The sequence below is a fragment of the Muscardinus avellanarius genome (genome assembly GCF_963383645.1).
Source record: "Muscardinus avellanarius genome assembly, chromosome: 13".
In the NCBI taxonomy this organism is placed as follows: Eukaryota; Metazoa; Chordata; class Mammalia; order Rodentia; family Gliridae; genus Muscardinus; species Muscardinus avellanarius.
In genome coordinates, this window is record NC_137799.1 from 58,863,288 (window position 1) to 58,887,795 (window position 24,508).

General features: G+C 34.5%; 1 protein-coding gene across 1 annotated transcript in view; it reads left to right on the forward strand.

Annotated features, from left to right (window-relative positions):
• ZDHHC21 (zDHHC palmitoyltransferase 21) overlaps positions 1–24,508 on the forward strand; it is a gene marked incomplete at both ends in the record, with an annotated part of 45,621 nt that overhangs the window by 17,635 nt on the left and 3,478 nt on the right. The window contains one exon of the mRNA XM_080709439.1: positions 14,616–14,732. Coding sequence (XP_080565565.1) covers positions 14,616–14,732 — 117 coding nt within the window. The remainder of the gene's footprint in view (positions 1–14,615; positions 14,733–24,508) is intronic.

Here is a 24,508-nt window from a genome sequence, read left to right on the forward strand (position 1 = left end):
CCTTTGGAAAGCATACTCAGGAGTGGTGTAGCTGGATCATATGGTAGATCCATTTCCAGTTTTTTTAGGAAAATCTCTATACTAATCCTCAGAGAGGCTGTACTAATGTGCAATTCCACCAACATTGTAGAAGAGGTCCTATTTCCCCACATCCTCACCAGAATGTATTATTGTTTGACTTCCTGATGATTGCCGTTCTAATTGGAGTTAGATGGAATTTCAGTGTAGTTTTGATTTGCATCTCCTTGGTTGCTAATGACATGTTGAATATTTTTTCATGTATTGTCCATTTGTATCTCTTCTTTTGTAAAGTATCTATTTAGTTCAATTTCCCATTTCTTGACTGGGTTATTAGTATTTTAAGTAATTTGTATGTTCTGGATATTAGTCCTCTATCAGAGGAATAGCCCACAAAGGTCTCCCATTCTGTAGGTTCTCTTTAGACTTTTGATGGTTTTCTTTGATGGGAAGAAAATTTTTATTTTAATGCCATCCCATTTATTAATTCTTAATTTCTTGAGCATTGGGGGGTCTTAATGAGGAAGTTTCCACTGTGCTTGTATGCTAGAATATTAGATCTAGGCCCTCATCTAGTAATTTCAGAATCTTTGGTTTAATTTCCAGGTCTTTGAATCATCTTGAGTTGACTCTTGTGCAGGGCAAAAAGGAGGGATTTAATTTCAATATTTCTCCAAATGGATAACCAGTTTTCCTAGCCCTACTTGTTAAAAAGGCTACTAGTCACAGAAGTAAGAGGTTATATGTTTTCTCCTATATGCAGAAGCTAGGGAGTAGTTGGGATATAAGGGAAAGTTTAGATAATGGAAGAGAAACTCCAATGGAGTCAGGGCGGTGGTCTTGGGGCGGGTGGGTCTAGAGGGGGAGAGAGTTAACAAAGGGAACAGTCCCACTGACATTATATACACTTGTGTGAGTACTGATGGCAATTTTAATATCCTATATGGGGAAGGGGGGAGTGGGGATGGAGCCCAGGGAAAACTACCAAGTACCCTGTGCATATATGTCACTATCATGACTACATTATGGTGTGAGATTGTAATGCACCAATAAAAGTATAAAATTGTTATTTTCACACTGAGAATATAGTACATGCTTGTACTAGCATTTTAGAAATATGTCGTTCTATTTACAGATTAAATCTTGGCATGATTGGTATTTATGTTAGAAATTTTAAAAGTCCTACAAGTAAACCTATAATTGAGCCTAAAATAAAAAGCGTTAAAATGAGATTACTTAGTAAGATTAAGGTTGTGTAATTTTTTAAAAGTGAAAGAAAATGTAGTTATGCAACACTAGATTGTTTTTTTGTGTGTGTGGTACTGGGGTTCCTGGAAACCCTTCTACCTCTGGGCTACACTCCCAGGCACCTATTTCTTATATTTTTATTTGGAAATGGCATCTCTTAAACCAGCGAGGCTGGCTTCGAACCTGCACGATCCTCCTGTCTCCGCCTCCCAAGCACAGGGATTACAAGCGTGTGTCACCATGCCTGGCAAAACTATAGATCTTTAAGAGCAAATGCATTTTAGTGTAATGTATGAATTGCCAAACTAAAGGCTGTGGGTTAAATGGAACCCTCCACTTAAATCTTTTCTGTTTTAAGTGTTTTACACTTAAAACATAAGTTCTAAGGTGTTGTGACACATGCTTGTAATTCTAGTACTTGAAAGGCTGAGACAGGAGGATTGCTAATTTGAGGCCAACCTTAGCAACTTAGTGAGATTCTGTTTCAAAATAAAAAATAAAAAGGGGTTGAGTGTAGCTCAGAGGTAAAATGTCCCTGGGTTCAATCCCCAGTACCTCCACCCCCAAAGTTTTAAGTATTTTAAAGGCTTAATGGAAAACAGCCATTCTCATCTGTTTACATAGCATCTATGCCTGCTTTTGTGCTGCAGCAGAGTTGAGTAGTTCTGACAGGGACTGTATAGCCAGAAAAATGTAACATGGCCAGCAAACCTAAAATATTAACTCTCTGGTTCTTTATGTTAGGTTTGCCCACCCTTGACAATGGAAAGATCTTAGCTTTATAAACAGACACACCTAGGATTAAAGCCTGGATTTTCTTACATGTAACTTTCAACAAGCTGTTTAGCTTCTTTGATTTGTAACTTATTCTTCTGAAACCTGTGAATAATAATGAGGTTAACTATATTAATGTAAAAATATCTGACATATAGTAGAAATTTATTTTATATTACATTTCATTTTAGTGAAAGCTCTCAGAAAAAGAGAACATTTTTTCTTTGGCTTGTTAATTTTAATGAAAAATTTACAGACCATTTAACACTGTTACTGGGAGATTTGTGGCATACTAAGATTTCCAATAATCAAATAAGGGTATGATAATACACTAATAACTGAGGATTAAGGCATTTGAAGTTATAAACTGAGTTTTATAAATGAAAGGTATAAATGAATTAATGTCAATTAAAAGGAAGATACACTTTTTATTGGAGAAACTGATTATAGGTGATATTTGAATATACCTATCTACCTATATATATATCCATATATATTTTTAACATGCATATTGGCATATTGAGTGTTGAAAAAAGCCACATAGTAAAAGTTTACTAAGAGATTAAAAATACCAGAAATAAAATATATAAAGAGTTAGTATAAGTTGGGTTTCAAAAGCTCAAATCAGATTTTCCCTTAGAGCAATTCATTTTGAAGAAATGTGGACTACATTTTACAGTCATAATGTGAAAATCAAATAATTAGATCATATTGGTTGAATAAAGCTACTTTCATAATAAGCAGTAAATTATAAGTAATTCTAGAGATCTCACATTTATGGCGAATGCTGAGCAGATACTATTCTCATAGACTAAAACCTACACTATTCTTGTTACATTAAGTTGCACATTTTTTGTTAGGGGTAATGAAATGGCAATCAAAGAGTTTTTTATGTTATGGCATTTCCACGATAAGTTTGCATCCTACTAAGGAATCATTTTGTTTTTCAATCTTGTGTGTGATGTATTCTGTTAATGAATGAAGTGATTCATATACTTTATCAAGTTAGGCTCATTGAGAAGAAAGATTTACCACAGTATTGCCCATCATAAGAAAATAAAATTTTATCAAGCAAATTTAAATACATAAAGCTAGAATGTTTATTCTCAGCGTTTCTAACTAAATTTTCTAAAGTAAAACTGGAGTCTAGGACATGAATTATAACCAAAATTGGAGAAAGTTGTTTATGATTTATATAACCTAAATTATTCTCAGGATCTGAAGCAAAATGAATATTAAATAGCCATATACATTGAAATGGATTCTAGTCTTTTTTTGCTATAGTTGTTGAGATTTGAAGCAATGACACTAGAAACTTAGCATTGTATATAGAATTGTATGTAGAATTATATATAGAAACTTAGAATTGTTATGTATTCATGACTGACTGATTCTTGTATCATTATAAAATAGCCTCTCCTCTGTAGTAATGATTCTTACCTTACCCCTTATGAGTTTAGTTACATCAGCTTTCTTTTGGTTAGTGGTTTTTCTTTTTCTTTTTCTTGTGGCAATGGGGATGGAACCCAGGGGCATTCTACCTCCGAGCTACAACCCCAGCCCTATTTTTTTATTCTTTATTTTGAAACAGGGTCTCACTGAGTTGCAAAGGGCCTTACTAAGTAGCTGAGGCTGTCTGAGAACTCCAATCCTCCCATCCCAGCATCCCAAAGGCTGGGATTATAAGCGTGTGCCACCATGCCTGGATGGGTTAGTGTTTTTATAGTATGTCTTTTTTCTTTTTTCTTTTTTTTTCTTTTCTCTTCTTTCTTCTTTCTTTCTTTTTTTTTTTTTTTTGCGGTACTGGGGATGGAACCCAGGGGCATTCTACCTCCGAGCTATACCCCAGCCCTATTTTTTATTTTGAAACTGGGTCTCACTGAGTTGCAAAGGGCCTCATTAAGTAGCTGAGGCTGGCTGTGAACCGTGATCCTCTTGTCTCAGCCTCCCAGATGCTGGGATTAGCAGCGGGAGTCACCACGCCTGGCTTAGTATATCTTTTTTCTAACTCTTTACTTTAAAGAATTTTTTATTCTTAAATATTATGTTTCTTGTAGATAGGTGATATTTCATTTTTTAAAAAATTAGTGTAATCATTGTCTTTTTATTGAAATATTTAGCCCATTTTTATATAATGTAATTCCATCATCTTCCTATTTATTTTCTATTTGACCTATCCTTTTTTTATTTATCTCCTTTTCTCCTTAACTATTCTGAAGTTTTCAATAAAAAAAAATCTATTCATCTCTTTTAATTTTTTTTTACTCTTTTTCAAAAATGGTTTTCCCAAGTGGAAAAATATTGTCTTGATTTTTTTAAGAGGTCTAATATAAGTTGAAAGCTGACTGTTGCACACATATGAATACAGTGGCCATAGAATACCCTCTACCAGCCAGGCGTGGTGGCGCACGCTTGTAATCCCCGTGCTTGGGAGGCGGAGACAGGAGGATCGCGCAGGTTCGAAGCCAGCCGCGCTGGCGTAAGAGACCCTGTTTAAAAAATATAAAAAAATAGGTCTGGGAGTGTAGCCCGGAGGTAGAAGGGCATCCAGGAACCCCAGTACCACCCAAAAAAAAAAAAATACCCTCTACCATTGTCTTTTTTGGTGTCGGATATAAAATAAACGAATTAAATCACATTGCAAAAAAAATTGTTGTGGTTGCTTATACATTATATGTTACAATGCATTTATTACATATGGTTGTTATTAATTTTGAGTTATTCACATATTGGTGCTTTTCCTAGCCTTTCATGTCTTCATAAATTTCAAAGCCTCCTCTGGGATTTTTTCTGCCTTTTATTTCAAGTCTGCTGGAACAGATTCTCCAGGTTTTCATATATTTAAAAGTGTATATTTCCTCTCCATTCTTGAAGGATTTATTGGTTGGCACAGAATTATAGGTTGACAGTTGATTTCAGTTTTTTAAAATGCTATTCTATTGTCTTGTGGTTTCTATTGTAAGGTCAGTTGTTAGTCTTGTTACTCCATTGAAATAATGTCCATCTTTTCTCCAGTGGCTTTTATGATTTTTACAGAATCTTTGTATGTTAGCAGTTATTCCGTAATTCTGTGATGTGCTTCGGGATTATTTTCTTTGCATTTTTCCTGTTGGATATTTTATATAACTTCTTGAATTTGTAGCCCAAATGAAATTCTTAAGTTATAGAAATTTCTTGGCCTAAATCACTTTAAACATTAATTTTATCCAACTTTTTCTTGTGCTCTTTGGGGATTTTAATTATTTGTATGAGGGGTTTCATTGTACTGCCTAACTTTTAGTTATTTTCTGCATTTTCTTTTTTACCCCCTGTGGTTTAGTCTGGATATTTTCTACTGGCCTATCTTCTGATTTACTAATCAGCTTTTTGGCTCTATAATAAGTTTTTTTTAAATTCAGGTATCTTACATTTTATTTTCCACTTGATACTCTTGTTCATATATCACTTCTCGGTGATGTGAACTATGTAATTTTCCATTTTGTCATCTAATTTCTTGAACATTTTGATGTCTATATCTAATAACTTTAATTTTGAGATCTCTTTGTGTTTCTGTAGACTTTTCCCCCCCTCTTTGTTTCCAGATATTTGGTATTTGGTCTTATGTTTAGGTACACTTGATAACTTTTTATTGGGTACTAGGCATTTTGTATGACAACTTTATTTATTTATTTATTTATTTATTTATTTATTTATTGCAGTACTAGGGATGGAAACCAGGGACATTCTATCTCCAAGCTACATCTTCAGCCCTATTTTTTATTCTTTATTTTAAAACAGGGTCTCACTGAGTTGCAAAGAGATATTTGCAAAAGTTTTCCAAGAACACTGTATTCTTCAGGAGTCTCAGCTAAGAAACGGAGATGTTTATTGTGGATTGTGCTCTCTTCTTGTTTCTTGGATTGTCTTGGTCACCATTCTTACTGGTGTAGTCCAAAGCAACTGGCCACACAGTTTAGAGAAAGGAAGATTTATTTGCTCATAGTTTTGGAGATTTGGGGTTCAGTCCATGTCAGGCTGCGTCTGCTGAGCTCAGGACATGGCAGTGGGAAGTAGAGAGAGGGAAAGCATGGACTCTGCTCTCACATCACAGAGGCAGGAAGAGAGAGAGAGAGAGCAGGGAGGAGGAAGAATATGCAATTCCTAAGCCTCACCCCAGGCTCCCCTTATTAGCAACAACACTCTGCTTCCAACATTGCTACCTTGTTTACATTAGGACTAGGGGGACATTCCAAATCCAGACAGTTGTGCTAGCCCAAGGTAAAAAGCAGTGCAGAATGTAGGGCCAACTTAATGTATTTCTGTTCTCTCTGGGATCTTAGTCTTGTAAGTTCTGGCTAGTTTGGCTGCATTCCAGTATCTTGCAACAGCTGTTTATTAAACAATTAAATTACATCTGACATTTCATAGTGTTCTTGAAACATTGATGTCTTACACACTATTCCTTCATAGGTGTCAATGGCAATAGCATTTTGTTTTAAATTTTTTTCTCAGGTGCCTCTAATCGTTGCTGCTTAATGGTACAGCTCCCACCGGCATCATAATCAATGTCACCGTGTCCTGTGGAGTTGTACAGGGTGAAACTTCCGTGGCTCGAAGTTTGAAAACTATTATATGTAAGGAATTAGACTCATGACAGAATTCATAAGCAAGGTAGAAAGTAACCAAAGGGAAAGGTGAAGGAAATCATTTCCTGGCAAGAAAACAACGAACACTTGAGGCAGCAATCCAAGTAATTGGTTTTAAGGCTAACTCCATTCTACAATACCAACGGTCTAGCAAAATTTCCTAAGGCTAAATAAAAGAACAGTTTTCTTTCTGTTGTAGTTCTCTTGAAGATGACCTTGTTTTTCTTTTAATAAAGAGAGGGAAATTACCATTAATTTCAATATAAAAGTCACCATCATTACCATTGATATTAAAAAAAGTTTTGCAGTAGATTATTCTTCAATAACTTTAATCCCCTCAGTTGTCTTTGTGTCTCTTTTTATTTTCCCCTAAAACAAAATACTATATCCAGCTCTTTCTTTATTATGTGTATAAAGCTGGCCAGATAGTGTCAAAAACCTCATTCATTCACCTTGTTACCATTTTTGTTATTTGGGATAAAGTGTAAAGGTCCCCAAGTATCCCAAATATCTTTGGAGCATGTGTTAGAACGATGACCATACATCTTTCTTAAGGGAATAATGATGCAGTTAAAATATGCCTTGGACTTTGGTCTTCCGTTCTGTGAGCCACACTAAAGTGAAGGCTTCAGCATGTTTTCTTTATACCCTTTTCAGGTAGGTAGAGGGCAGCAGAGTGTTTTTCCTAGACCATCTTTAAATTCTAAAGCTGAATGCTCTCTTCTGGGTTGGAAAAGAAAGTGTTAACAACTCTTGGATGTTTGTTTGTTTAAGGTGAAAGTGTTTATTCATTAAACAAACAAAACCAAAATTAAACGTGTTTCACTATTGTAATGACACTTAACCTGTATTCAGAAGAAATTGGTACAGTATGCTGCTACTCATGGGAAAAAGTTGAAATGAGCAGTTTGAAAGTCTTGATTTTTCTTTTTTTTTCACTTTCTGTTTTTTAGGAGAGCTCTTTCTGAGATGGGTTACATTAATTTATTTGTAATCTTTCATCTTTTATAGAACCTTAGTGGTTTTAGGTCCCCCCCCCCCCGTGATACTAAGGATTGAACCCAGAGCCTCGCACCTGCTTGGCGAGCACGTACCGCTAAGCTACTCTCCCAGCCCTTTATATTTCTTCTTAATCTTTACTTTTAAAATATCCATCTAATATGGGTGTTCAAAGATTCACATATTTTTACTTTGAAAGTTTTGAGGAAATACCTCATTATATCCTTTGTTGAGGAAGGAGTAAGAGGTGTAGGAAGTAATGAGTTTGTGGTTCATCATAAATCAGTGTCCAAATTTAGGGCACCAAGTTACACCTCCAGCTATTTAATTTTTAACTTTTAATTTTTTTGGTGGTACTGGGGTTCCTCGAAACACTTCTACCTCTGGGCTACACTCCCAGACCTATTTTTTATATTTTTATTTGGAAACAGGGTCTCTTAAGCCAGCAAGGCTGGCTTCGAACCTGCACAGTCCTCTTCTCCCCCCGCCCCCCCAAGTGCGGGGATTACAAGTATGTGTCACCAACCCGGCTTATTTATTATTTTGAAATAGGCTCTCCCTAACTTGTTGAGGCTGGCCTTGAACCTGTGATCCTCCTTGTCTCAACCTCCCCAGTACTAGGATTAGAGGTGTTCCCCGCCATGCCTGGCTAGAGTTTATTTTTAAGATGTAAATATTGATTTATATTCTAAGTTTTATACTAAGGAAAGCCTGTAAACCTACAATGAATAGTATATACTATCTTCGTTGAAAAAAATAATTAAAAATTTCAAAATTCTTAATGTCAGAAGTAAATAAATAAATATAAAAATTTTAGAAGCTTGAATAATTTTTATAAATGGGGATAAATGAAACATTTTTGGTAAGATCAGAGTATCAGTAAATATTAGTTTGGAGAAGTTTTTTAAAATGTAGACATTAAATTTATTTGACTTTCATTTGTGTTTTTTATGCCAATATAATGTTATAGTTTACTTAAAAATGCTCTTGAAATTAATGTCTTTAAATAGTTATTGGGATGAAAATTATTCAAAAGATTTTAAAACCTATAGAGTTGGCATTTTATTTATTTATTTATTTATTTATTTATTTATTTATTTATTTATTTTCTTGCAGTACTAGGGATGAAACCCGGGGGTATTCTACCTCTGAGCTACACCCCAGCCCTATTTTTTATTCTTTATTTTGATACAGGGTCTCACTGAGTTTTAAAGGACCTCACTAAGCTGAGGCTGTCCATAAACCACAGTCCTCCTGTCTCAACTCCCAAGTGCTGGTATTACAAATGTGTGCCACCATGCCCGGCTTAGAGTTGGCATTTTAATTGAATAAAATAGATGGATATTGGACAAAATGTACTTTCATTTTTGAACAAGGTTTATATTTGTCTATTTCACTAATTCATGAGGAAAATTTTAATCATTTAATATATTATTGAATTATAATTAGTCATTGTTTAGCAAAATCAATAAAAGAAATTCAGCTTTTTAATTAAATAGAAAGGCAAGTATCATTATAGTAAAGAAAGTACTCTCTTTGGTATTGGGAATCGAATCTAGAGGCATTTACCTCTGAGTGAGACACTCTGCCCTTTTTATTTTTTATTTTGGAACAGTCTTGCTAAATTACTGAGGCTGGCCTTGAACCTGCAGTCCTCTTATCTCAGTCTTCCAAGTACTGAGATTATAGTGTGCACCACTACACCCAGTTTTACTTTCTTAAGTTTATTACATGTTGGCCTCTGAAGTTTATTAGTCATATATTTCTTGATTTTTACTAATTATTATATTATTTGGATTTGTATCTTTAGATTAGTGAAAAATGTTTACTCTTTTCAAATATCACTGAAAGAATAAATAGTATGGTTTCCATCTTATATTTATAGGTTAGGTGATTGAGATTCAGAGGGATTAAATGAAACTTGTCTAGTCACAGAATAACCATTTGCCAGAGGTGTGATTTGGGCTGATTTTTGTTAATCATTAAATCATGTTCTTGATATGGTACTGAACTGCAAATACTTAATATTTTTTCTCTAAAGAACAATTTAAAGCAATAATATTATTGCATTTAAAAACAAAAATAATACAGATTAATAAAACTAAAATTTCACAAAATCTGCTCTTCAAAGATTGATCAGTGACCCTTCTGATTGATATTTTGTCTCATATAAAGACTGTCCAATATGTTTACTAATGGCGGATGGTAGAAGTACTTTAAATATATATACCTATTGGCAATCAGATGTTGTAGACAAAGATTACTACCTCTGTACATAAGTAAACACAAGCTTTTTTTTTTTAAAATCAGAGGCTGTTAATGTTCACGGTTTTGCAGTTAATCATTGTGGCATACCACTTTAGTTCTAAAGTTGTATCTTTTAAATAATTCTTTGATGAAATAGATCCAGACAATTTCTAATTGATTCCTTTTTGCTTATTTTATGTGAAGGTCAAAAATAATATTAACTGTGTTTGAGGCTATGAGAACCGGGGTGATGGAGGGGAATAGAGGAAAGAGGATTTCAATAAAGGACGTGCTGCCAACATTCAGAGGGGAAATGAATAGTGCTCAGTAGACCAGCCAACTCTTCTGCTAGAAAGATACCTATTATTATTCTAATTGGCTCACATGTAATAGCAGTGCTAGGATTTGATGTCAGAACTGTGCCACAGACTTACTTGCCCAAGCTTTTGGCTAACATAAAATAGAAATAGCCAGAAGAGTTGCTTGCAGGTAGCTTTGAACATTGGCAAATCTCTTTAAAATTTATTTAAATGTTTTCCTATGCACACTTAAATTTTAAAAGTCAAAATTGAGGGGGAACTAGAAAGGTAACTTAGAAGGATAAGCCAGTGAAGCAGAATGGTGGGAGAGTGTGTGAAGAGAGTTGATTGCATATTGAAAGAAAAAATTTTAACGGTGGACTATGGGATTTTAATAAGTAGGCATTGAATGAATGTTGGGGGGAGCCAGTAACGAACAATGAAATAATGATTGGATCAACAAATTGGAGGTCCCACTGAGGCTGAGAATTTGTTGGCATTGATGGCTTACAGGGGGTTAGTGTGAAAGGAGGAGGTATTCAGAGGGTGGCATACTTGAAACTACAATTGTATTGAAGATACAGGTATTAGAAATGATAAAATTCAGGATATAATTTTAGAATTTGGATTGATACTAGTATAGAAGACAAAATTTGGCCGGGCGTGGTGGCGCATGCTTGTAATCCCCACGCTTGGGAGGCGGAGACAGGAGGATTGCGCAGGTTTGAAGCCAGCCCCGCTGGCTTAAGAGACTCTGTTTCCAAATAAAAATATAAGATAGATCTGGGAGTGTAGCCCAGAGAAGGGTTCCATCCCCAGTACCACCAAAAAAAAAAAAAAAAAAAAGATATGAAGAAATAATATAAGTAATTCACAAAAGAAGTATTGAAAGAATATTTGCTAGACCTTAAGTAGCCAGACTTGTCTCTTGGTTCATTTTCATTTAGCTGTGTTGCCACTGTCTAGTTTTGTAACCTCTTTTGAAATTTCAAGTATCATTCCAAAAGAGTACAGATAGAGGGCTAGGTATGTTATGTAAGTGCCCTCTTCTCTGCTGTTCGTCTGTGTTCATGTTGCCTACTGTTAGTTTTTCTGTGTTTTTCTCTGCTGTCACACTTGTGAAATAGTTTCTGTAGGTAATTATTGATGTCTCTTTGTATGTTGGGGGAGGAGACTGCATTTTTGTTCAGTATTCTTCATTCATTCATTCATTAATTCACTAATTTATCTACTGAGTACCTGCTATGAGCTAGATCCCATTTTGAGATCCAGGTTCTCATCATGGAACAAGATATGCAACAACCCCCATAATCCCCATCTTCAAAACGTACATTGCTACTAAGAGAGATAATAATTAAAATAATAAGCATATGTTAGATGGAGATAATACAATGGGAAAAGTGAAATAGGGCAAGGAGATTTTCTACAATTTGATCTAGAATAAATTTTTGATAAGGTATATTTAAGGAAAGACAGGAAGGAAATGAGGGACTAAGCATGTGGATATCTGGAAAGTTTTCTGGGAAGAATAAACACATTCTAAGTTAATTCTTTAAGTAAAAAAAAAGTTTGCTAGATATATTTGGAACATAGCAAAGAGGTGATACTGGCCGTGTTGAAATTGCATTCAGTGGAGCAAAACCTCCTACATTCTTTCTTCTTTTTATATGAGAGTGTTAGGCTCTTCTTTTTTCCTATGAAATTTATAAACAGCTTAGTGGTTTAATTTATTCTTTTATTAGTGCAAGTTTAGTAATTTCTGCAAACTGAAACACAAAGCTCCTGCCAGTCAAGTATTCTGCTATGTGGGTATTTATTTTTTTTTTTAGGATTCTATAGATCAATTTGGATAGTTAACATCTTTATGTAATTGAATTTCCTAGCATAGCTATAAGAAAAAGCTTTAAGAAGAAAATGGAAACATAGGTAGTGCTATAATCATAAGTGAGTAGTTAAAAGTTTCCTGCCGTGAATACTCAGGTTGATCAGTGACTAACAAATAGGAAACACTGGCCTTAGTTACACAAACTCCTCCAAGAAATAGAAAAGAGACAATCCCTCCATTTGTCTTATATGTATAAGCAATTTATGGATATATATAACCTACCAAGATAGAAAATTATGGACTAATCTGATTATGAACATGGATGAACAACTCTTATACAAAATATTAATGGAAAGAATCAGGCTATATATAACCACCCCAACCAAGTTGAAGTACTGGGTGTTAGAACTTCAACATATGTGCTTTAGGTGGACACAATTCATTCTTTAACACTATTGTAGTAAAGATCTTGAGGAGCAAGTGAGTTCTTGTAGCTACACCCCCAGCCCTATTTTGTATTCTTTATTTGGAAACAGGGCCTCACTGAGTTGCAAAGGGCCTCACTAAGTAGCTGAGGCTATCCACGAACCGCAATCCTCCTCTCTCAGCCTCCCAAATGCTGGAATTACAAGTGTGTGCCAACATGCCGCTCGGCTAGTTCTTTTGATTTTGATAACATTTGCGAAGCCCGTTTTTTGAGTCAGAGGGTATGATGTCTAAAAGAAAAGAAAAAAAAAAAAAAAACTTAAGATGTAAAGCCTTGCCCTAGAGAACAGTGTTAAAAGACTCAAAATATATATATATATCTTAGTGTTGATATGCAGTTACACATGTGTGAACATGGAATAATTCTTTTCAAAGTATAAAGGTGATTAAAAAGCAATTTCTAGATTAAATAATTTTACTATTTCTTATGAATACTTTAAATGTATAATCAAGTGAATAAATATATTACAAGTAGGTCTTTTAGCCTTATCACCATCCTGACATTTATAAATTGTACTTGGCCCCCAAAATGTTTTTAAATCTTTTTCATTGGGAGAAGAGAGATGGATTTTATTTGGTCAAAAATGATAATTTTAGTATAGTAAGTTCTGTTGTGATGCAGTATGTGTACTTACACAGTTAACTCTATTATGTAAAACTATGCAAAGAGACCACAGGGCTACAGGAAAATGGAGGTCCAACACTCAAAAGCCTTGTCAGTGGCATTGTAAAGGATAAAACCTGATTAAAACAGTGGTACAACTTTTACATGTTAAATGGTTAAGAAATACATAGACACAGCTGGGCGTGCGGGTGCACGATTATAATCCTAGTACTTGGGAGGCTGAGACAGGAGGATCCAGATTCGAAGCCAGCCCCAGCTTCTTAGTGAGGCCCTCCGCAATTTAGTGAGACCCTGTTTCAAAATAAAGAATACAAAATAGTGCTGAGGCTATATAGCTCGGAGGCAGAATGCCCTGGGTTCAAGCCCCCGTACTGCAAATGTGATGCACAGAAGAGAGCAATTCTTTCGTTTTAAGCAAGCTCATTATCTGCAGTGACTTCCCTACCTTTGGTATTGCTTCTAGGATAGCTTTACTCATTAACCTGAGTCAGTGTAAAAGAACCACTATGTGGGTGGTTATGTTTTGGGGTCCTTCCAACCCCCTTGTTGTCTTTATCTACAATGACTATTTTAGTTCAAAGCTTAGCAATGACAGGCTTCCAGAAGAAACTTCATTCTTTTGACTCTCTCCTTCAGTCTGTTTGGTTGGTAACCATGAGAGTGAGTGTTTTTCCTCTTTTCCTGCCACTTATCTGGCTCACTTCTAAGACTTTCACTTTTATGTCCTGAGCCAGAAAATCAGCTTTCCCTTGTAGCATTTCCATCTTTTCCTCCTAGGCATCCCTTTTCATTCCTCTACCACCCTGTGCACATATTCCCTTTATAGCATATGTTACATTTTGGACTTCTGAAAAATTTTTTTCCCCTCTCATTCTAAGTAAACTGTGTACTCTTGAGGGCATCGAGCCTATCTTGATCATTTTTGCATTTTTACTATATATCACAGCTTGACAGTGGTGGCTAGGTGATTGGATGGAAGAATGCATGAATTAGGCTTTAAGAGAGTTATCTTTATTATATCTGTTTTCACCTCATTTTGACCAAGGTAATTTGTAGATATTTGGGTCACATGGGTTTAATAATATCAGTCATGCCATAGGCATTCAAGTTTTTTGTTTGCAGTATAATAATAAAATTTCCTTTTAGGCCTTAGATTATTTCATTTGCGATTTATTTGTTTTTGCCACAAATAGGTTAAATAGGGATTGAGGGTTTTGGCACAACAGAGTAATGAAATATTATATTTTTTTCTGTCATAGTAAAGTCCTATATTTTTTTCTACTTGCTATTTTAAATTAAAAAGTTATTTTTGTAATTGTCAAACATGTTAAATGGAACTAACTTGAAAGAGGAAAGGAGATAGTTCTTTTAAGATAATGGATTTTTTATGGCTCAAATCTTGATTATTATTGCAAAATAAATAACTCTTTGAATTGTTTTTGAGACTTCCTCTACCTATTTCTTAACAGGACCTCTTTGTCGTTAGACATGAATTGGCCATAATGAGGCTAGCTGCATTTATGGGCATTACTATGTTAGTTGGAATAACTGGACTCTTCTATACACAACTAATTGGCATCATCACAGTAAGTATATTTTTCATGTAAAGTGCCTTAGGTATGAACATGTTACATAATTATGGACTTTATTTTAAAAAGGTTCAGAAGTTTAGAAATCACAGGCGAACATACCCATAATTTTTAACATATTTCCATTTTATTATGCCTGTGAAATTTTAAAATAGTTGTAATCAGGTACAAAGTATACATATAGTTTTGTATCCTACTTTTGAATAGAGGGTATTTTTATATGACTACAGACTTTGTATATGTGCCTTTTAAAATTAGTTACATATACTCTAATGAACATACCAATTTTATTCAGCTGTTTTTCTGTTGATTGGCATCTAGTACGCAGTCATGTTTCTTTATATTACAAATAACACTGTTTTTACTATCTGCTTTTTTCTCCTTAAACTGTATATTTAAGGTAAGTTTTCCTAAATAAAGTTACTGGTGCAAACATTTTATTAGTAATTAAGTCTTGTGCTTTTGCCTATATTTATTAATGTATTGATGTGCAACTAACTTAATAAGTGACTGCTGTTGCTTATCTAGGATGTCTAAAAGCCTGGCTGACAGCTCCCCACTTTATGTTTGATATGGAAAAATCTTGAAATAATGTCAAATCTCATTTTTATATTTTTACATGAAAAATGTACATGATTTCTTCCTAGTGTCTTTGCTCCATGGTTGGTTAAATCTATGCATTTGAAACCCATAGATATGGAAGCCCAGTTACGTATGTACTTTGTATACATGTTTGATCAGTTGATTTTCATCAAAGGTGCCAAGACTCTTTATTCAGTGTGGAAGAGAATCGACTTTTCAGTAAATGGTGCTGGACAACTAGATGTCTACATGCAAAACAATGAAGTTAGAACTCTATTTCATAGTATACTAAGACACTTAACTCAGGGTAGGTCATAATCCTAAATGTAGCTAGAACAATAACTCTTAGAAGAAAACATAGGAATAAACTTTGGGTCAGGCAGTGGTAGTATCTTAGGTATGACATCAGAAGCATAATCCAACAAACAAAAAAATAGATAAATTAGACTTAGTCAAAATTATAAATTGTTATGCTTCAAAGGTTACTGTCAAGAAAGTGAAAAGACAGCTTAGAGAATGTGAGGAAATATTTGCAAGTCATATATCTGACCAGGAACTTGCATTTGAAATATATAAAGAGATTTTATAACTCAATAATAAAAAATCAGTTAAAATAGGGTCAAAAGGATTTACCCAAAGAAAATCTGCAAATGGACAATAAGACATGAAAGGGTCTCAATCTCATTAGTTATCAGAGAAATGCAAATAAAAACAATTATAAAATCACTGTTTCAAAACCACAAGAGTGGGTTTAATAAAAGAGGCAGATACAGCAATTGCTGGTGAGGACATAAAGGAACCAGAACACTCAGACGCTGTGAGTAGGAATGTAAAATGGTGCAGTCTGTTTAGGAAACCATCTGGTAGGTAGCTCTTTGAAAAGGTAAGCACAGAGCTGTCATTAGACCCAGCAATTCCACTCTGCATGTATTATTCATAGCAATGTTATTCATAATAGCCTTAAACTGAAATCATCTAAATTTTTATCAATTAATAGATACACAAGATGTGATATACCCATACAATATACAATATAATGTTATTTGTCTGTGAAAATATGAAAAGAAATGAAGTACGACCCATGGTAGTATAGCATATGTAAACCTTGAATACCTTATGCCAACTGAAGGAAGACCATGTGTTTATATGATCCCATTAATAGGAAGTATACAGAATAGGTAAATATAGAGACAAAAAATAGATTAGTGGTTGACTAAGGCTGGGGGACTGAGGAAAATAGCTTACAGGATTTCTTTTTTGGGATAATGAACATATTATAGATGTGAAAATATGAGGTCATATAAGTTGGTTTATTTTTTTAAGAAACTGTTGGATCTTTTACCCAAACGAACCTGCCATTTTGCATTACTATCAACTATATGTAAGAAGTCTGGTTTTATTGCTTCATTATCATTTGTTGTCAGTCTTTTTAATTGTAGCTATTCTGGTGGCTTTTAATAATATCTTGTTTTAATTTGCATTTCCTGATGACTAATGATGTTGAACACTTCTTCATGTACCTATTGGCTGTTCATGGCTCTTTGATTAAAAAAAAGTCTATATATTTGATACTATATTCAGTTTGAAATATTTTCTAGTATCCCTTGTGATTTCTCTAATAAGGATGATAAGTAACCTGGTATTAGTACCAGTGCTGAGGATCAGAGTAGTTTTTTTCCTAAAATCTTTTCCTCTGCTTTTTTTTGCTCACTCATCATTACTTTAAAATAATGAACTTCTACTTAATAAGTCATGGCCAAATAGCCAGGTTATGTTTGCAGCTCTTCAGTTTCAGTTTTTTAATTTACCCAAATCATTATATGTATTCCTATATTAGGGGTTTTCAAATTTCCTCAGATTCTTAGCTGTTTATAACTGGGAAATGGACCTTTGGGAACATTGAAGCTAAAAGTCCTAGTTACTAATGAGGCCTGTCAGGGGTTTACAGTTCAGGATAACAACGTGCCTTTCCACTTAGCAGCCCCATTAGCTTCAGAGTGTTAGGGTTTGAAAATTTCTTAGTTAGATATAATAAGGAAGTTGTTGTCGTTGTTTTTACTGGGGATTGAACCCGGAGGCATTCTACCTACAAGCCATACCCTCGCCCTATTTTTATTTATTTTTTGAAACAGGGTCTCTCTAAGTTACCGAGCATCTCACTAAGTTGCTGAGGCTAGCCTTGACCCTATGATACTCTTGTCTGAGCCTCCCAAGTATTGAGGTTACAGGAATGCACCCACTATGCCTGGCTAAGTTGTGTTGGTTTTTAAAGGATGTATATTAAGTTCCCTTCTGACTCTATTTCATTTCTGTAAACATACAAATATTAATTCTCAACTTGTACATTCTTTGTTGTAATATTGAAAAAACTATTATTGTATTGTATTGTATTTAGTTCTGATGTGATCTAACACTGAATAGAAATTTAACATTGTTAAATAATTCTCTCTCCAATAGCTTTACATCTTTCTGCATATATAAAGTACAGTCTTGGAGCCTTCTGTATTGGTTAGGGCTATTGTCTATAGAAATTGCACATGTGTGAAGTATTCAAGGAAGAATATAAGTGTTGCAAGAAAGAGAAATTATATTTGATGTGTTAGTATGATCTTTACTATAGTTTCTCTTGAATAAAAATACTTACAATGGAAATTATAGTAAAATTTAATTGCACTTACTTAGACTTTCATAGTGAACCTTAAGCACTCTTCTTTTGGGATGAAAAAAATAACAGTAGTAGGTTTTCAAAATGTACTCCCCCCACATTGATTCAAAGTTAAAGTCATAATTATTTACAACATACTCAGTGTTTAATTTTTAAATCTAATGAAGTATTAGCATCTAAATAAAATAGCATTTAATAATTTTAATTAAGGTTAAAATACACATTATGTTTATATATTTTTTCAATTATAGTTTATGATAAAACTAAGATTACCCACAGTAAATTTCATATTTGGCCATGCTTTTGTCATAGTCTGAATCTATAATCTAGATTTCTCTTCATAGTGTAAGAAGTGATGAATTTGTTAGGTAGCCTAAGTAAGAAAAAAAATGGGAAAAGAAATTACTATATTCAGTAATTTCGCTGAAGTCTTCCTCCTTCCTGTACCTAAATACCTCAGCGATCCAAGAGGCATTTTGGGAAAACACTGATAGAATATCATTCATTACTTAAACTGTGTTCTTGTATCGCTTGAAGAGAATCCTATTAGACATGAAACAGGCAAAACAAATGCTATCTTTTTTAGGTTTAACTTGAAGATTCAGGGAAATAGTCTGTCAATTTTTAGTAATTTCTCTCACTATTCATTTTAACTTGGAACAAATAAATAATTTCTTTTAAGTATAAAAAGAAAAAAATTTCATCTTCCCATTGATAGTAAAAGGTAATAGGATAATCATAGCAAGGGTAAGCTGATCGTTTTAAACCTAGTAAGAGCAGATTATCTGTGACCCAGATAAAATAATTAAAAATTACTTTAAAATGATAGATTCCTAATCTTATTTTCAAGGTTAAAAGATCTCAACACAAACAGATGTTTCTGCTAAATAGATTAATCTGGAGCCCACTTTTAAAGGATTACTTTGATTATTTTTAGATTTAATTTTAAACAGGATTTAAATATACATATTTGTGCATTTTTACTCAAGTAGGTATTAGAATTAAAATGTCTTCAGGAATAATCTGCTTTGAGACATTCTTTTTTTAATCCAAGGAAGCATTCTAGCTATTCCTTACTTAGACTTTTTGGTAGTTTTTTCTTTTGCGGCTTTAAATTAGTGATACAGTTATTCATGTGGTCGATGTTGTCAGAACTATTAAGCAGTAGTTCATGCACAGCCAAGAGTTACTTAACTAAGTCCTTCTGGTGATGAGTGCTCACAGTGCTGGTGACTGTGTTAGTCCTATGTTCTCCGTGCCTGGGCTTGGAGAGAGTTCATCAAGAAGTGATGTAACAGCTGGTTCAGTGCATTCTGGTGAGGTTCTGACAGTGAGCTATTGTCTACCATGACACTCCTCTGACAGTTTATCTAAATTCTGTATACAAGCACTATTGTTTCCTGGGCACAGAGGTTGTGTAACAGCATAAGCTTCTGATGGGGTCTTTGGAGCTTAGTGCTTTTCTGAGTTGTGGCAAGATTGGATGTAGGGTGAGAAAGATGTATTTAGTTGCAGTAATTTTGTAAAGAAAAATTAGTGATTTTTGCACTTAGTCTTACTGCTACTGTAGTTATATTCTATTTGAATTATTAAAGACAAAGCTCTAAATGTTGAAAAGGGAAAATATTTTCTCCCACAAAAGCTGGCTCATGGTTAGCTTACAGAATTAATGTTTGCCTAAATAACTACAAGAAGAATCACTAATGCAGGGGTGACTTAATTTTAACTTGCTTATCTTATGAAGTGAAAAGTTCATGTTTAAAATGGTAAATTAGTTTAAAAGAGACTATCTGTTAAATAGCATTTCACTAATTAGTGGATTTACTTGCCTTTTAATATGTACCCAGAAATATAGTCTTGAGATTATTAATCCTTATAATTAAAATTTGCTACACATTCCAATGAATCAATGTGGTGAAATAGCATTTAATATAATCACTCTACAAATGATGTTTAATCTACTCAACTCCAAGTCAGCATTGCAGGTACGCAAATCATTTATTATGCTTCACCCAGCTCACTTCCACATCAATAAAGGGAGCTCTCACTTAGTTATCAACAAAGGAAGTTCTTTATTCAAACATGTTATTGTAGCATTTTTGCTTTACTTTCTGAATTATCTTTTAACAAAATCAAAATAAATGTACTTATAGTATTTTTGGTTGTAATAGTACATGAGTTATCTTCTCAGAACCCTTTAAAAGCATAGAAAAATAATTAAAATTTAACATGTTCTTACTTTTCTTAGATGGCTTTAAAGTCATGTGCTAATATTAAGTATAATATTTCCTTAAATTTAGGGTAAAAACTTATAGAAACAAGGTTTTCCCCTTGCTGAGGCATTAGTTTAAATATCAAGTTGTATTTAATAATAAAAACATTCTTTTTAAAAAATCGTCATTGAAATTATTGCTGTCATAAAAATTATTTGCAGAATTGAGTTCCTCTTTAGCATAAACATGTTCCTATATAGGTTTTTATTTGCATTATTTCTCTGCTCAGTGCAATAAACTGCTTGTAACTATTTCTGATAAAACTAAAAGTAATTAAAAATTTTAAATGTCTATAATTTTTGGTAGGATAGTAGCATTTAATTTTTTTAAAGCATTACTAATATGCTGAGTGATTAGATTAGATAGATGCTTTCTTTTGGGGAGATAAGTAAACTAAACATTTATGAGTTTGCTTTTATTTGTATTTTTCTTCAGATACTCATTTTATCATTTTGTGGTTTGAATCCCTATGAATATTTAACTGGAATATAAAACACCATGAGATTGTAGAAAGCAGTGAATCTTAGAGTTTTTGATCTTCTGCCACAACGATTTATATGCGTTTCACAGTCACGTTCCACTGATCATTGGTTATTCTCCAAATTCCAGAGGAGCATACTACAGGCCCATCTTTTGATAACCAAAAACCTTATCAGAGTATAATTTTGGTGTTAAAAAATGTAAGAGTTCTGCCGAACATGGGGGTGCACACTTTGTAATCCCAGCATTTTGGAGACTGAGACAGGAGGATCGCAGTTCGCGGCCAGCCTCAGCTACTTAGGCCCTTTGCAACTCTGTGAGACCCTGTTTCAAAATAAAGAATAAAAAATAGAGCTGGGCCGGGTGTGGTGGCGCACGCTTGTAATCCCCGCGCTTGGGAGGTGGAGACAGGAGGATCGCGCAGGTTCGAAGCCAGCCGCGCGCCCTGGCTTAGGAGACCCTGTTTCCAAATTTAAAAAAAAAAGTATAAAAAATAGGTCTGGGAGTGTAGCCCGGAGGTAGAAGGGCTTCCAGGAACCCCAGTACCACCAAAAAAAAAAAAAAAATAGAGCCGGGGGTGTAGCTTTAAGGTAGAATCCCCTGGGTTCCATCACCAGCACCCCACCAAAAAAAATCATGTAAGAGATCTGAGCCAAGCATGGTGGCACATGCTTGTAATCCCAGTGCTTGGGAGGCTGAAACAGGATCGCAGGTCTGTGACCAGCCTCAACTATTTAGTGAGGCCCTCTGCAATTTAGTGAGATCCTGTTTCAAAATAAAGAATAAAAACAGGGCTGGGGATGTAATTTGAAGGTAGAATGCCCCTTAGTTCCATCTCTAGTAACACACACGTGTGTGTCTCTAGTAACACACACACACACACACACACACACATGCACACAGAGTTCTTGAATATGAGTGTTGATTATAAACAAATTTTCAGTTCTAGTTAGGCCAAGCATTGTGGCACATGCTTGTAATCCCAGTATTTGGGAGGCTGAGACAGGAGGGTCATGGTTCGTGGACAGCCTCAGCTACTTAATGAGGCTCTGTGCAACTCAATGAAACCCTGTTTCAAAATACAGAATAAAAAAATAGGGCTGGAGATATAGCTCGGAGGTAGAATGTCCTTGGGTTCCATCACCAGTACTGAAAAAAAAAACAAAAAAAAAAACAAATAGTGTAAGGTTTATTTGTATAACACATTATTGTGTATAATTAGCATCCTCTCTAGTGTCTTGTATATAGACCTGTATAGTTCTTTTTCTTATATACATGACTGCTTTTGGCAGACTATAAATTTCTTTATATTAAGCACAGTATCATAATAGGTACTTAGTAAATGTTTGGTAGGTGGTCAGATAGGTAAATAATAAATCATGGTTTATGTAGGACTTGTTTTTTCAATTGGATTATGAGTCCATTGTCTGAATGGGATTTTATATATGAAGTTTCCCAATGTCTCTCATTATATCTTTCTTTTTATAAAGACTTTTTTGTTTTCTTAATAATAATTATTAAAGTTATGTTTTGATGTAAGATGCTGTTCGAGCCTTGTCAGAAAGTAGTAGAAGCTGGGCGTGGTGGTGCACGCTTGTAATCCCAGCATTTGGGAGGTTGAGACCAGAGGATCGTGGTTTGCAGATCCTCTGTAGCCTCAGCTACTCAGTGAGGCTCTTTGCAACTCAGTGAGACCTGTTTCAAAATAAAGAGAATAAAAAATAGGGCAGGGGGTGTAGCTCGGAGTCAAATGCCGCTGGGTTCTAGCCCCATACCCGAAAAAAAAAAAAAAAAAAGAAAGTAGTAGGCACCATCAGTAAAAGGTAGGGCTTCTATTTATTGATGAGTTGTGATAGGGCTTAACATGCATCAGTCCATTTATTCCCTGAAAAAACCTACAAAGCATCATTAGTGAGAAGATAAAGTACACGGTTTTTAAGTAATTTTCTTAGTTATACAACCAGAAAGTGGCTTGATGAAGAGAAGTATGGCAAATATTTTGGGAAGAGATTTTATTAGCTACAAATGTACTAAGATCTCCTGCCCCTTTCCTTTGGTTTCATGACTGTTTAAATGCTTATGTGAACTTCATATCTCACGCAAAAAAAAGACAGAGCTGGTCTTCTGCTGGAGATGGATGCTTCAAGACCATTCATTTCAAATGAGGAAATTAGTGAGTTCTGGATTCAAAGGAGGACAGAGAGTCAAGATTAATAGGACATTTTCTGTATTTAGATTGTATTTTTATTAAAAATAAGGAATCATGTTATTTTGACCATATCAATTATATATTAAGTACCTATTTTGTACAATATACTAGATGCTTTGGAAAAATTTTAATTCCAAGTTAAATGAATCAGGCATGGTTGTACATGCCTGTAATCCCAGTAATTGGGAGGCTGAGACCAGGGGATTATAGGTTCATGACTGGTCTTAGCAACCTGGTGAGACTCTCAACCTAGCCAGACCCTGTTTCAAAACAAATTTAAAAATGGCCTAGGGGTATAGCATGGAGGTAGAATGCCTCTGGGTCTAATCCCCAGTACCACAACCACCCTTCAAACAAACATTTTATAAATATTTTTAAAAATTGGTGTATTGTATTCATACATCATAGTGGGGTAAAAAAATGTGTAGACATATATGCACACATCACCCAGTTAGCCCCTACCCAGCCCTCACTCCATTCCCTCCCCATCCCTCCCTCCCAAGCTTGGCTTAGTGGTTGACCTCAATATGTTTAAGTACACCATGTGCTGTAGAGAGTTTTAAACAAACATTAAATGAGCTAACATTTGTATACTGATCAGAGGTGCTAAGAAGTTAAGTGAAACTCTTATAATTAGGAGAAGTTTGTAATAGTTAAAACAGGTATATTATCTACTTGTGAAAAACCTTCCTGACTAGTATTTTAACTTCTACATTAAATCAACATAGTCATTGAATTTGGTAACTATATGCAACAGAATTAGAAGCATCCTCACGACTTACCGTAAGAATAGAGCACAGGTGATTGTTGAAGAGAGACTGAACTGTCTTCAAAGACTCTGAGAGAACATACTTACTTGCACAGGTTTTCAGTTTGGCAGGCCTAGAAATCCCATCTTGAAACTATTTCCAGAGTCAGTCAGACCGAGAGGCAATGACTCTTTAAAAGTCATATAAACCAGATCAGCTGTTTATTCTTTTATGTACCATTTTTAGGTGTGCCAAAGGATTCTTTAGCACATACTCTTTCCTGTAAGACAAGATATGTGGCAATGTTGCTTGGTGAGAATGAATTCAAAGTTGGATGAGTTAGTTGGATGGACTGTGTGAAGCTATGGATACCAGTATCAGGCCTGTTAACCAGGAAACCTCTGATGAGAATTTCTTGGTCTTCATGTTCCTCTTCCCTACTCTGCACTTTTTAAATTTTTGGTCAATAGATATATTTCTCCCTTTCCACTAGGAACTTTCTCCATCTTCCAGGTGTAACCTTATTAGTATACAGTTTCTTTTATAATCAAATTTACTTTTTCTATACTGTCTCGGAAAGATAATTTCTCAGGCTAAAATCAGTCCTCAAGATAAAGTCTTGATTGATATAATAGGCAAAACCTATACTTCTGTTAAGTCTTGTTGGTTTTAGTTTATTCTTAAAAAACAAACAAAAAAAACACCTTCCAGTTTTAAACTAGCAAATACATAAATATTTTATTTATGAAGACTGATGGAAATTTTAGATATTTGATCCTTAGATGACAAGAGAGCATAATTATAGCATCACACAA